This window comes from Fulmarus glacialis, unplaced genomic scaffold, assembly GCF_000690835.1.
Source record: "Fulmarus glacialis isolate BGI_N327 unplaced genomic scaffold, ASM69083v1 scaffold24649, whole genome shotgun sequence".
In the NCBI taxonomy this organism is placed as follows: Eukaryota; Metazoa; Chordata; class Aves; order Procellariiformes; family Procellariidae; genus Fulmarus; species Fulmarus glacialis.
The window spans coordinates 37,140-52,001 of NW_009235547.1; the positions used below are offsets into that span (position 1 = coordinate 37,140).

The following is a 14,862-nucleotide window of genomic DNA, read 5'->3' on the forward strand; positions in this document are numbered from 1 at the left end:
ATAAAAACTGCCATTTCTTCATTTCCTCTCTGCTTTGAATGGAAGCTGGGTTTCCTGCCCAACATAAACCAGGAAGTCCTCTGCACCAAGTAATGCTACCTGACATCTCCAGCAGAGGACAGAGCAATTAAATACCTTGCGGTAGGCATATGTGTTCTTTAGAAACAAACCCCATGGATTTTACAGTATCTAAACAGTTGCTAAAAATAGATGCTTGGAACATACTCTGATAAGAAAATGCATTCGTCCTCCCATAACTAATTACTGCAATCTCTTCATTTAATAAACTGTTCATTCATGACACATAGGTTTTTTGGACTACTGTGAATTTTAATTTGGACAAATAAAATGGGGGCAAGAATGCAATAGGGTAGGAAAGAAGTGCAAGCATAAAGGTACACCGTAGCCTATGATAGTTTCTGTCAAGTATTCTTTGAACTGTCTTTAACCTACAATGAGCTATATGCTTCTTGTTGATTCATATATTGATTCTTTGTTCAAGGTGATGGCAGGCCATCAGGACTTTGTAACTAATTGTAATTTCTGATGAAAGGATCCATATTGCTACATACTTTGTACATAGCACTTTTTCAAACAAATCACACGGCTGATTAAGGGACTTTGACCTTCTGTCCTAGTTCTTTAAACCATATGTTTTTTGGTACCATTAATAGGTTCTCAATAACGGTGAATGATAAATTATAAATGTGTCAGATATTTCTACTTTAGCATTCCTTTGATACTAGATATCAGATATTAGATATTCCCTTAATATTAAATACCTGTTAGATGAGTAGGTTCAAATTATACTGGAATTCAACTGACTTTTCATGTAAAGAAGGCCTAAAATCAAAGGGACAGACCATCAATATCATAACGGCAGTGCACCTGCTATCAATCTTTACTTCACTGTGATACGAGGATTTAAGGATAGGAGATGGTAGTGCATTAACCACTTTGTATAAGGAAGTTTTAGAGGGAGGCATAAGAAGGTGGTATCCTTACAGAGAGAGAAAGCAACTGTGGAATAGTAGGATTGATCAAATTTCTACTTAGGTTTTTTCAAGGAAAATATGTATTAAACATTAATAAATACAAGAAGAACTAGAAAAAAGGATATGGTTAAGTGGGATTGTGTCTTCACCTGCCATAGTTCATGGCAGGATGCTGGGAGTCAGCAGCAAGGTACGGGAAGTGAAGCCAAGAGAGAAACTGTTTCTCAGCACCTCTATGGGGAGTGTGCCATAACTCAGGAGGAGTTCTTGGCTCCTGAGTGTCTAGATGAGGAATGCCTTGGAGGATGCTGCACCTCCCACCATTTCCTTTCCAGGGGGTTTCAGGGTTGTGCACACCCAAGTCCTGCCCTGATGAGATTTGGGGAGTGGCCCAAGGCACATTTGGACTCAGGAGTCTGGAAATCTCCTGGTGTCCCCAGTCTAGACATAACTAGTTAGACCTGCTGATAATTAGAGCGCTGATATTCTTCAGGTTTATCATAACATTTGGAGACTTGTCAGCATAAAACTTACTTATACATTCTCCCAAATGACAGTACTGATACAAGGAATATTACTTGTGTTGAATCACAAATGTCTCCAAAGATTTTTGCATGAACCTCAGGTTCTGAAAGTAGCAGGCTTCTATCTTCAAAGACACAGTAATGAGCTATACACATGACAAAATACTTGTGAGCCTTCTCTCCTTCGTTCATTCTCACTTTGATTTGTTACAATTTGGAAGGGTGTGAGGGTTGAGGTTTTTCTTTATAAACTATGTGCCATAATTTTTTACAAGATTCAATTACGCTTGTATGTAGCCTCATGCAATGACGAGAAATTGTAATTTGCTTCTTTAAAGCATTCTTTGGGTGGAGATGAGAGAGGAAACACCTGTAAAACACGAACAATAGATGTCTGATGCACAGGAAGCTATCCTCTAAGCACCCACCAGGCAGGACGGGAGAATGTGTTTATTTTAAGTTTATTTTGTGTTGAACTCAGCTAAATGAATCATGGGACAATATTACGTAGTCTTTGGTTTACTGCTTTTAGAAACTAAGGTGTCTGCATTAGTGCAGAATTGTGTGTAAATTTATCATTTAAATGCCAAATTTAAAAAAGAACATTACTTGACAGCCTCACTATCTTTAGCCTATCTTGCCATGTGCCTTTTAAGAAGAAACTCATTAAGAGTGGAAAGGACAATGAGATGTGACTTAGTTTGCTTGGTTATTTTAGGCTTCAGTTTTTTAACATAAGAAATAATTTTTTAAAATGCAGTTCTTCAGGTTTTACTTTAGCATATATATTAAGAATTGTATTTTCAGATTTGGGTCAGCTGAAGAAATCTCCGTGTTTGAATAAAAGAAACGTGTATTAAAATAGTTGAATTCAGAGGATGAGTGGAAATAAAACTTTGAATTGGCCTCATGCAAAGTCATAGAGAGAAGGTTTAACTGAGTCTCTAGCCATCCTTTTTTGTGCTAGTAGATCTTTCTGTAGCAAAAACCAACATGCATTGCAGAAACACTAAATCTCCTAGTAATGTTTAGATCCCAGATGTTGTAACTCTGACCAAATGTTGAGAAATGTAGAACTTTTTTTAAAGGGGAAGAAAGGAAGATGGGGGGTTGGAACGGGGGACGGGACACCAGAACACCCCTAACAAAGCTCAGACCATGGGCACTACCATGTACCACTACCAGAAGCTGATGTAGGTCTGCACAAATCAGAATTTTAGTTCTGATTTACAGGTCTGAGATGCTGACAGTATTTTTCTTGGGAGTTAAGAAAAAATCACTCCTAAGTTCATCTCTCCTTAACCCAATTATAATTGCAATATAGCTGAATTGCAGATTACCAAATTACATAAAATTAAAATGGCACAAATACAAGGAAAAAAGTAATGGAGTTGCCCTGTTATTAAATAAGAGGTATTTTCATGAGTGGATAACAGCATGGTGTTTTGTCACTGTGCTTAGACATGTTCTACAAGTTTGAATAAACTCGGGCAAATGCCTCCAGTCAACTGGAGGAAAACTAAGGCCTTATGCTAAAATATCTAAAAGGTGGGAAAGAATTGTATTCAAGTGTCATTGGATGGTTTTGTTAAAGCAAAAGAGAGAAGAGACTCTCAGTATTATTCATATTTCACATTTCTTTGTAACCAGTAGTAGACAACCAGTTAGAAGTAGAACCAGTGTAGGATGATTGCAAAAAAGCCAGTAATATCCCTCGAGGCTTATTTATACCGAAGGACTTTTGCCATTCCAGGGATAAATGGTACAGCTAATCTGCTAGTCACTGAAGTAAGAACTGCTGACTGCTGCCAGAAAGCTGCTGGTTCAGCATGACCAAAATAGGAAATTATGGAAATAATCAAAAAGGCCAACCCATGCAGACTGGACAACAACAGAAAGCATGAACCAAATATGGAATGTACTATCACTGGTATTAAAGTTTAAATGAAGCTGAAGTGAATCCGTTCCTTCTCAATTCCATAAAAAGAAAGGTTCATGACAGAAGGTTAATTTTCAAGACTTTCATCTTCCATATATCTTTATGATGTCTTACAGAAGGCTCAGAATTCAACAAATTGAACAGTCACTTTTCTTCTCTTTTATATAATAGGGAATTAATAATAGTAGTTCCATTAAGTAGAACAGAGAAATGTTGGTGTGGGATTTTATAACCTTAAAAGGAGGGGGGGGGGGCGTGTTAAGAATTGTGAGCTATGTGAAAAGTTTCAGACTAAATACTACTTGTCTATATCATACCATGCACTGCAGTTAAATTATTTCAAATATTTTGATAAATAGGTGTTTGGGAGCTATTAAAGTAGTAATAGTGCCAAACCTCTCAAATGCAAGGGCTGTTATACGAAGCCATTGATAACTACCAGCTGTTAGGTAAAGCAGTTGGTAACTACGGAGTGATGCATAACTACAGTATGTAATCGAGAAGAATTAAGTCCTTGAAATATAGGTTACTGTATCAAACTAATCATTTTATATTCCTTCTCTTTTTTAGATATTAAAACAGAAATCAACTTACAATGATTTTGTGAGTTGATTTGTTTTTATCTGGTTATTTTTTGCACATGTAGCGTGGCAGGGAGGTGAGACTATTGCATCTTAACTACAGGGGTGATAAAATAACTAGAATTAATTCTTAAAATCCCTTTTATTTTCATTTTATTTGCTAGGTGGTTGTGGACACAGCACAGATTGAAAATAAAGAAGCCTATGCTCCTCAGATAAGTTTAGAAGGATCCAGAATTGTGGTGCAAGTTCCATCAACTTGGTAAATAAAAATACTGTGTATAGTAATAGCTATGACTGAAATATATAGGGAAAAATATTACAGTACAAATGGAAGGGAGAATACTGCACAATGGTGTATCTTCCTTAAGTTCCTTTATCTGGAACTGTTTGAATACCACCATTCCTGACAGACTGACAGTTGTACTTTACTGTCTTTGTACTAGTGCTGCCTCTGTTGGAGGCAATAGAAAAGAGGCAGTGCTGGGCACTAAAACACACTTTTAAAGAAAAAGTAAAAGCTTGATGATGAAAGAGAAGGTTTAAAAAACCCCAAACCAATAGTATTCCTGTTATGTTCCTCCCCGGCAGGTCCTCACAGCTGTTATCTCAGGAAGGCCAGGAATTAGATGAGATTAATTTGAGAGCTTTGGCTCTTTCTTCACTGAGCTGTTCTTCAAGCGCTGTCATGAACTGCAGAACTCTGTGGTCCGAGACACACTATTCCTACCAGTTTAGTTGACTGCCTAGGAAAGAGTAGTAGGATTAATCTGCAGTTTAGGTGAGGATTTCTTCCCTTTTGAAACAATGATTTGGAATTAGAACATTTCCTTTCTCTTACTTCTGAGTACTCAGTATGAATTTTTCAGTACAACACAGTTCATTCATCTGAATCCTTAGTGAGATAGCCTGTTACTAGTGGTACCAATGGTATGTCCAGAAGTACGAGTCAACTGATAGTCTATTTACCCAAATACATCCTTAATTCCTCTATAGAGTATAAACTGGCACTTCTCTGTTCTCTTTATGTAAATTGCTCTATTATGAAAGAACTAAAATAATGCAGAGTGCTTTGAGCCAGGCTTTGTGCGCTCTGGAAGAGCTCCATCTGCTGACAGACAGTGAGAGTGCCTCTTTACTTGTTGCTGCTGGAGGGGCTCATTAAGTACTGGACAAATGTGCTAATATTTAGATTTAAGTTATTCTGATTTCACCTCAAATTCAGTCCTAATTCTGTGCCATTAACGAGGAAAATTTCACTAATCCTGCATCTTCACAGCTCAGTAAAATCTTCCCCAGACTGTTGGATATGCTGAATCATTTTCCACATAGAGTCTGTCAGGCTGGGTGTTCTTAGCGTTGGATTCCAGAGTGCACCCATGCACTAGTGTTTTGTGTCAGGTTTGTTGAGTGCTCTTGCCATTTTCCAGAAATGGGCTTCGTGTATTTGTTATTTCTTACCTCTGTGCCTGAATTATGCCTGCTCAGCTAAAGAGCTAATCGTTAATCATGATTTTAAAATAAATTATATAAATCCTAATTTTACAGTTAGATTAGTTGTATATTCAACAGTAGAAAGAAACTGTGGCTGCAGCCGTAGTCTTTAGGAACCCTCAGGCATTCATACGTTGTGCTGCCTTTATTAGTTGCACCTCTGTAGGAACAGAAGTAGTGCATCAATTGGCCTTTTATTATCTGACTAGTATGGTAAAATTGTTTAATATAAAAAATAAAAATTTTGATTTTTAAGTTAAACTTAATGATTACAGGTGTCTGAAAGAAGATCCAGCAACAATGTCTTTGCTACAGAGGAGTCTGGATCCAGAGAAGACTTTGGGACTCGTAGATGTGCTCTATACTGCTGTGTTTGACATACACAGGTGGAAGGAAGGAAGGTACATCTCCTCTTGAGCCTCATGCTCTACTTTCCTAGTTTAAACAAAGCCTTCATTTTTGAAAGGTCTGTACCAAGAAATGTGATAGTACCCGGTTCATCAGAAGGGGTCAAACTGAGAGCAAGAAATTGGTAATCTACGTAGGGACCTTGTGGGTACATACAGAGATACAGCAGTCTTTTTAAAAACCAATCAGCAGCTTATCCAAGTCTACAAAAGTATTTTGTTCCTCTGTTACAAAAATACTTGATTTATATTAAATTAGTCTCCATTTAGGTCTTGAAGTACAATTAAAATTTCTTAAGGAATGGAAAGTAGTTAATGCTATTGCAAATACTAGTAATAATGTGTGTTGTTACCAGAAGTAGTAGCTGGTGAACTTGGCAATCTTTGGTTTTGTTTCTTCCACTAGCTATTACCCAAATTAATGTTTTCCTCCAAAGTACAAACTCAGTTATGTATTAGGTGGTTTGATATATATGTTTTTGTTGATGCAGGGAGCAAGCTTTGCCTTGTATTCAGATCCAGTTACAGCGTGAAATCTCAGACTTTGGGAATCAAGTTGACATGCCATCTGGAAATGGAAGCAAATCTTCAGGTGGTCTACAAAAGACGTTCTCGAAACTGACTTCACGGTTTACAAAAAAAACTTCCTGCACCAGTACAAGTAATACTGGAAGTTATTCAATCCCCAATACACCTTCCAAAAATGTCTTCATAAGTTCCAACTCAGAGGAGAAAGCTAAAATGCCCACTAACATAGATGCACGGTTACAAAGCATTTTGAACATTGGTAATTTTCCTAGGACCGCAGATCCACTGCAGAGCACAAATAATCAGCTAGTGAATGGGTTTCTAGTTGAAAGACGGGACAACTTCTTCAAACTGGATGACGGCAAGGATGACAAAGGTATGAATTTACCAACTGACCAAGAAATGCAGGATGTTATAGATTTCTTGTCTGGTTTTAACATGGGCAAATCCCAGCAGACTTCTCCAATGGTGAAAAGAAGGAACTCTGTTGCATCCTCTACAGCAACAGAACAAAAATCAGGAACAGTACAACAGCAACCGCAATCTGTCTCTCACACACCACTGCATCCTTCTCAGCAAGGTTTGTCACAGCAACAACAGTCACAAAAGCAGCAGCAGCAGCAAATGCAGTATTACCAACACTTGCTTCAACCTATTGGACCACAGCAACGTGTACCTGCCAAATGGCTGACTAATTCTTCACAGCAGCCAGCCCAAGCTGTTGGAGCTGGATTGTCTCATATAAACCAGTGGAACAATCCTGGCTTTTCAGATTTAAGCTCTGATTTGTACAGCTTGGGTCTTGTGAGCAGCTATATGGACAATATGATGTCAGAGATGTTAGGACAGAAACCACAAGGACCTAGAAACAACACATGGCCAAATCGTGACCAAACTGATGGAGTGTTTGGGATGTTGGGAGAAATCCTGCCTTTTGACCCTGCAGGTGTGTGTCTTTTCCTTTATTATGTTTTTTATAAAGGTCCTTTTACAAAGAATACTGTTAAATATTGCTAGCAATAACTGTCATTTCCTAGAGCTATCCACCAGATGCTAGGGTGCTTACAAAGGCAAGCAGGTATTTATATGTATGCCTTTTTTCTTTTTTAACAGAAGGTGAACTAAAGTACAAGCAACTTTCATTAATAAATTAGAATGTGAACAAATTCCTTGCTTCATAGTAGTTTCCTATATGGACCACATCAAAGTACTGAAACAGATACTTACAGATGATGTTCCTCATATTGTTAATTTGTAAAATTGTTTAAAACCATTGTTAGCTCCTGAACTTATGTATTTTACCTCTCCCCAAAATGATCCTTCCTGCTCTTGACCAGTCGTGCAGTCTGAAGATACAGCCATATTGCATCTTACCCATATCCCTGCATTTCCCCTCCATTACTGTGCAATTCCATGGGACTCATACTGGTTCCTGTTCCACAGCTGTTACTGCAGTGAAAAGCTTGGATGCTGAAGGATTAGAGACTAAAGAGCAACCGCCATGTGGTTTGTCAGATGTTTGAACCACCAATAAGTTGTAAATGTAGAGGGATTATTGTCAAAGATGAAGTGAGATAGAATTTTATAGCCATAAGCAAGTAGCTAAAGACTATGACATTGACTGTAGAGTCTAAGAGAAGATTAATGAATTCTTCTGATAGTAGTACTAAGAACAGCTTACAAATCCATTATCTCGTAAATATAATTTCTGTTGGCCTGGAACATAGCTACAGAAACTTTGTAGTATGCATTTATGAAAACTGCCTGGAGGGAGGCAGCACTAGAACTAACAGGAAAACCTTTTATCAAACCATGAATCTGTTTCCCGCGCTCATTTGCAAGCATGTGTGTGTTAGGACTGTGTAGGCATCTCAGAAACCAGCTCATTTGACTCATAATTTTGACAGTTATTTTGTCAACTTAGTTGATAAATTAGTGGAGCTCGTAAGGCAAAAATAGGCATCATAGTTATGTTATCAAAAGCTTCTTGACAATAGTAAGTCTGAATTAGCATAATCTTATTTAAACATACTTATGGTATATACTTAAGGATAAAATTATTTTCACCAAGTACCAAATACATGTACGTGTAAGGAAAAAAATGCATGTATACAAAGGACTGGCATTTTTAGCATTTTGAATCAATTATATTTCTGTAGTATTTTCCTTTCGATCTATGTAAATCTACTTGTTTTGTTCCATTTGATATGATGAATATCAAGGACTTTGAAAGCAATACTCTGAAAAGGTGACTTTCAAGTTGATAAATGGTGCTCTATAGATTAAGATACATGTTCCTCCAGTTGAAGTGATAAGTGGTATTTTCCACAAATCTGGGGTTTAAAAAAACAAAACCAAACAAAACTTCCAATCAAATAGATTTTTCCATTGGGAAGATAACTTTTCTTCATATAACTTAGCAGGTTGAGCTGTGATGTAGGAATTGCAGTTTAAGCTCCAGTTAGTGTAGTACAGAAAGCTTTAAAACACGAACCACTTTTTCATTTCCAGACTTTCTTAGGACTTTGTACATTTGTCATTTGAAACAAATGGCATTACTTTTTTGATAAATATTTTTAGAACCTGAAAATGATGTCTCTTTTCAGATGCAAATCTGCTAATTAAGAATTTATAAAATTGATGGCTTTTCATGTCAAAGGCTTAACTAGCTACCAAAAATGTATTTTGCAGTACTTTCATCATCTGTAAGAACTTGATGAAGGAATGTCGTAGTAAGAACTAGTAGAAGGAATGTTGATACCTCCAGGTCTTTTGAATTATTTTCACAGATGTGAAAGAATAAAGTAAAAAACATACCTGATAAAAAGCTGTTTACCTGGTATGTTTTCATTGAGGTAAAAATCAACACAAGTTGTTATTTTGAATATAACAGTAACTTAACGCTTAATGCTATCCACAGGAAAAAAAACTGGATGCCCTTCAGAATCTATCTAGAATCTGTCCTTAGATCTGAGGATCTGTCTAGCTTCCAGCCTCATTTTAAATTGACATAAAGGTATTTCTCAAAGAGAACAAGTATTAATGGGAATATTTTGTTTCCTTACAGCTGTCAGATAGCTCTGTCCCTTGCTTATATGATAAAGAATGTATAGAAACAAAAGGTATTTTCTTCATTGTTGTTTTAATTTGCATCCAACAAAACATTGTGGAGCTCTTTTCTGAATGTGCCAAATGAAAACGAAGAAACTTTTCTTCTAAATGCTGAATTGAATGTAGGGAAGCGATCACATGAAAGACTTCCACGTGCTTTCTGAGCCATGCATGCTTGTTGGATGGTCTTCAGTCTTTACTCTTAACTTAAAACTGAGACCAGCAAGCCAGCAGCTCTGTACTTCCTGCTGCAATTACTATGCATGTAGTCTAGACATTTTCCATGAATCCAGTCAGATTGCAAAGTTTTCCCTCAGAAAAGAAAAAAAAAGGCAAAAAGAAACAGAAGCTTTGGAAACTCAATTACACTGACTCATAACAGCATTCTTTTTAATACATGAATTATTTGCTCTGATCAATTGAGCATTTAAATCACTTTTGGATTAAGGCTTTTGCTGCGTCTGCTCAAGATCATGCTTATCACTTATCAGATCACTTATCAGATGCTTGGCACACATAAAGCACTTTAAGAATGGAAGAATTTTTATTTTTAAGAATTACTGCTTTTTTCTGTAAATATCAATGTTACTCTGAAATATTTTGCAGGTCAGGATCAGAATGTTTTTGAAATTGTTGTCTAGTCTTTGTAGGAAGTAGGCAATTTCTGGGCTCTATGTTTAATATGATCAATCTGAGATTCTGATTTCTCGAAGTAAGCAGGATCGCAACATTGCTGGAAATCATTCTGCAATCTGGAATCAAATATAATAATTGGTATGTTCTTTTTCTCCGAGCTTGGATAAATGTACAGGCTTTAATTCCGTCAGTGTCTGCTGATGGGATATTGGACCTTTCAGTGTATAGACATGATCATAGTGACAAATACTATTTCCCTGAGGGAATGCAAGGGGCAGGTGTACTTCCATGTGAGAATTACTACCCACCATGTATGGATGGTGGCGTATCTACTCTTTTAAAACATTTCGCATTCAGTGTTCTTCGCTGCTCCATGAAAAGGTATCAACTGTTGTCTGTCTGGCATTTATTATCAGTGAGGAAATTATTTTCTGTTGTGGGGTATGGTCAAGCCTAAAGGATTGAATGAGGGGGATAAAAATTGCAGTAGAAATAGCTGAATGTCGGCAACTGACTTCTTGGTTTCTTTTATTTAGTTGGCTCGGATCCAGAATTTGCCCGCTATGTTGCTGGGGTCAACCAGGCTATGCAACAAAAAAGGCAAGCACAGCATGTCCGTCGTCCAAGTAACACACGTAGCAACTGGCCTCTTCCTGATGATCCTCATAAAACCTGGCCCTTTCCTGAGTATTTCACAGAAGGGTAAGAGATTGGACAGGCTACATATTTTTATTGTATATGAGTCTCAGACTTGGCAGAAGGTGGAAATACTGGGTGTTTTTTTCCAATTGCTGCTGCATCTGTGAAAGCTGCACTTCATTATGTCAAGAGTGAGAAATTTGAGCCCTTCCTGCTTTGCTGATACTGAAGCAGTGACATTTGTTTGATGTCTTCTTTAGAGTGGAATGTATACCGACTTTGACTCGAACAGAGGAAATACGGAATGTATAGCACAGATTAATTCAGAACAGTTTTTTCACTATTTTGAAAACCTTTAAGACCCAGTTTTGATGAAAAGTGATGTTATCAAAGTTGCAATGTCTGACTGAATTCAGCTTTCCAGATTTTAACCACTTAATCTTGTTACTGTAAGGCAGATAGATACCTTACAGCAAGTATGTTAGTATTTCTTAATCTCTTCCACATCATAACTATTTATTACAACAGAAGTGTTTCAAGATCCTCTGTCCATTTGTCCATAACGTAATAGCTGTAACTCTCAAGCTAGCTTAAAACCAGTAGGACAAGTATGTGTTCTAGCTCAGTTTTGCAGTCAAGTGCTTAGTGATTCCAAAACCAAGCATCACTTGTTTAAAGTGACTGTAACAGACAAAGCAGTTCATGTTGATCACTCAGAAGTAAGTAAGTGAAAGTAATTGTATGACTGGTACATTTGACAAAGTATTGAAATTTCTTTGTGCTCTGAGGTATCACCTGTGTCAAAGATTCAGCATAACTAGGGTATACAGTCTGGACCAGGCACTATAAATACAAGGACTAATACAACTTTTTGTCTTACAGTGATGTGACAAATAGCTGGTCTGGTACTCAAGGAGACTCTGCCAGCTCAAGTGATGAGACCTCCTCAGCTAATGGAGACAGTTTGTTCTCCATGTTCTCAGGGCCAGACCTGGTTGCTGCTGTAAAGCAGAGAAGGTGAGCAAAATGAACAGAAATACATAAGATTCTTCTTTTTTTGATAACTTCGAGTAGCCACACAAAGGAAATGCCTACTAATTAGACAAAGTTATACAAATGTCAGTTTGCGTACTGCACTGATGATATGGATCACTGTATAGTGTATCTGACTTTAATGCCAGGGGTTCCCAAATGGAGTTACATTAGTAGCTGTCTCTTTATACAAACTAGCACCTGTGCAAATAGCCAGTTGTTAGCTGAAATTCAGTATGTCTACAAAAGATCTGACACTTTCCCTCTTCCAAGATAATCTACTTTGGATGCCACTTCTTTCTAACCTGCTGAGGCGTTAGAGATCATCTTTGAATTGGTTTTCTACACTGTGTACTTTACTGCAGCTTTGTTGTGCCCCTAACTTTGTACATTTTGATGCCAGCAAGTTCCCATTTCCTGGCTTCTACTGCAACTTTGTGGCACTCAAGAAATACCACTGATAATGTTGTGTAGACTTTTGTCTCACCTCGCCTACCACCGCTGTTTTAGTAGTTGTATATACATGCCTATTTAGTCCTTTATTTCTGACAATAGGAAGAGGAGGCTTAACTGCATTCATAAATATAAGCTTAGTAACTTAAAAACTAAGCCAGGATTTTCAACTATGAACAATTCACTTAAAAGTAGTAGTATGAATTACAATTGCTTTCTGCTTTTCTAAAGGGCTGGAAGCTGAGTATCTTTGGCACCTCAATGATTCCATGGTAGAGGGTAGGTAATAATAAAAGGCACAAGATGAAGCATGAATACCAACCCAATTCCAATCTGGGATCATTTTCTCAAACTATTTTTCAGAACCTTTTCTAAAAATAAAATAAGCTAGTTCTGTGGCCAGATATTCTATTTTTGTTCAGATCACAGAATAATTCAGAGTCAGTACATTTAGATAGAAGATTGTGTGTCTGCTTTTCGGTGACAGGAAAAAGTCAGTGGATGTACTGCCAGTTTCCTGCAGATTATACCTGGATAGCTGTTTTTATATGCATTGCCAGAAGGAAGTATCCTGGAGTTGAAAATAATGAGACTAAAGCAAGAAGGTTGAAAGGAATCGACCAAAAGAGGAGCTGTTTTCTGAATCTTTACACTTACCAAGACTTTATATAGAGGGGACAGGAATTGGGCTTCAATAAATGCTAAATGGAAATTAATGGAAGAGTTATCTAATAAGCAGTCACAAAAAAAGCAGTAATTATTTGTGATTTTAAATAAAGAAGCAGGGAAGGAAAACACAATAAGCATATAATGGGTGAATTAATCTGCCAAGCCATCAGATATCTAGAGATTGATCATGGAGCGATTCAATGGAGCAAGATGTGCTTACGTAGTGCTCTGAAGAGAAGAGCAGAAGGAAGTTTCCAAAGAGTGTGCTTCATTAAATAAAAACTTAAGCTGAAGTACCAGTACTACTGTCTTATGTTACTTTTAGGAAGAAAAACATTCTGCAAGCGAGGGCCTGACAAAATACCATAGCTAAAACTATACAGTAAGAGAAGGCAAAAGCATTGAGCATTCTAACGCTGACTGCTTACCTATTGGAGGCCTGATGATTGGTGATTTTTTTTTTTTTTAAACAAAGGATGAAAGGATAAAAGATTCTGCTTTAATCTAAACTCACCCACCTCACCCTACCCACCCAAAAAAACCCCAGAACAAGAGAAACCTTCCAGAATGCACATGTGGTCAAGGACATTCTATTTGACATTAAGTCACAAATTTAAACTAAAGGTATAACATTTTTCCTCAGTAAAGTCACTGTGCTTCAGCAGATGTTTCACTTGTTCAACTGTTTCTTTTGTCTCATCTGTAAAGTTATTTCAGATAAGATATTTTTTAAAAAAACCCCCACAAATGAGAGCAGATAACAGAAGAAAAAAGGCAATTTCTGGCAGATTTCTTCAAAGTGGGCGAAAGACTAGCCCATCTTCCTTTCACCTCTACAAAAATGTGTGCATGTTGCTGAAGCTGTAGCTCAAAGAAATACTGCACTATCAAGCCTCTGGGCAGTATTCAGTAATGAATTTCTTTCAGCATTGCTTCTTTTACCTGTACTGAGCAAAAATACATGAAACAAGATGAAACGTCAGTACATATTCTAGGCTGTCAAGTATGACAGACTGAAACTATAGAATAGTGTATACCAGTGGCAGATTAATGTGGGTGACTCACTTTAAAAAAAAAAAAAAGTAAATGTCACTTTTTTCTTTTTTTTTTTTTTTTTTTGGGCAGAAAACACAGCAGTGGCGAACAGGAACCTAGTACGCTGCCATCACCCCCTCTTCTTTCTGCAGCAGATGACCGTAATCAGGTAAGCTGAAGATGGCTTTGCCGAGTCATTTTTCCTGTTTGCATGTTGGGGTGGTTTACACTAGGAAAACAACTAGAATAGCATCTGTATCTCCAGATTGCTTACCTCAGCTAAAACCCAAACCACTTGCACTCAAGTAGTACTAGATGCTTTTATCAGTTACCAAGTTTAAATATTAAAATTGGAAATCGCTGATCTTTTTCCCTTGCAGCAGAAAGAGTGGGGCTACTACGTGTCAAGCGAATGTGCTGAAGTAAATAAAAAGGTTTTTCAATAGGCAGATATTTTAAGAATTGAGCGTGCTATATATATGCTATATATATGCTTTCAAACATAAATTAATCTTCCGAAAATGTCTCAAGGAGGGGATAAGGTGATGTGTTAAGTATTGTCTCAAAAAATAAGTGTTTTGGTATTAAAACAAAACAAAAAAACCAAAACCAACTAATTAATGTTTTCTCAGGATAATAAAACCAAAACCTGGCCTCCAAAGGCACCCTGGCAGCATACATCCTCTGTCACGAACACGCTACCCAGTCAGAGTACGTCTTTGTATCCTATGAGCAGCCCTGTCAGCCAGTGGAGCGACACGATGCAGATCCTCCAGTCGCCCATGTGGGCAGCAGCCAACGACTGTGCTCCAGCAGCAG

General features: G+C 37.4%; 1 protein-coding gene across 1 annotated transcript in view; it reads left to right on the forward strand.

Moving 5' to 3' along the window:
- Positions 1-14,862, forward strand: part of KIAA0355 (KIAA0355 ortholog) — a 29,071-nt gene that overhangs the window by 14,059 nt on the left and 150 nt on the right. Inside the window, 8 exon segments of the mRNA XM_009586078.1 lie at positions 4,204-4,301; positions 5,809-5,934; positions 6,432-7,414; positions 10,752-10,917; positions 11,737-11,871; positions 14,134-14,212; positions 14,676-14,860; position 14,862. The exon segment at position 14,862 is cut by the window's right edge and continues 150 nt beyond it. Of these exon segments, the coding sequence (XP_009584373.1) occupies positions 4,204-4,301; positions 5,809-5,934; positions 6,432-7,414; positions 10,752-10,917; positions 11,737-11,871; positions 14,134-14,212; positions 14,676-14,860; position 14,862 (1,773 nt within the window).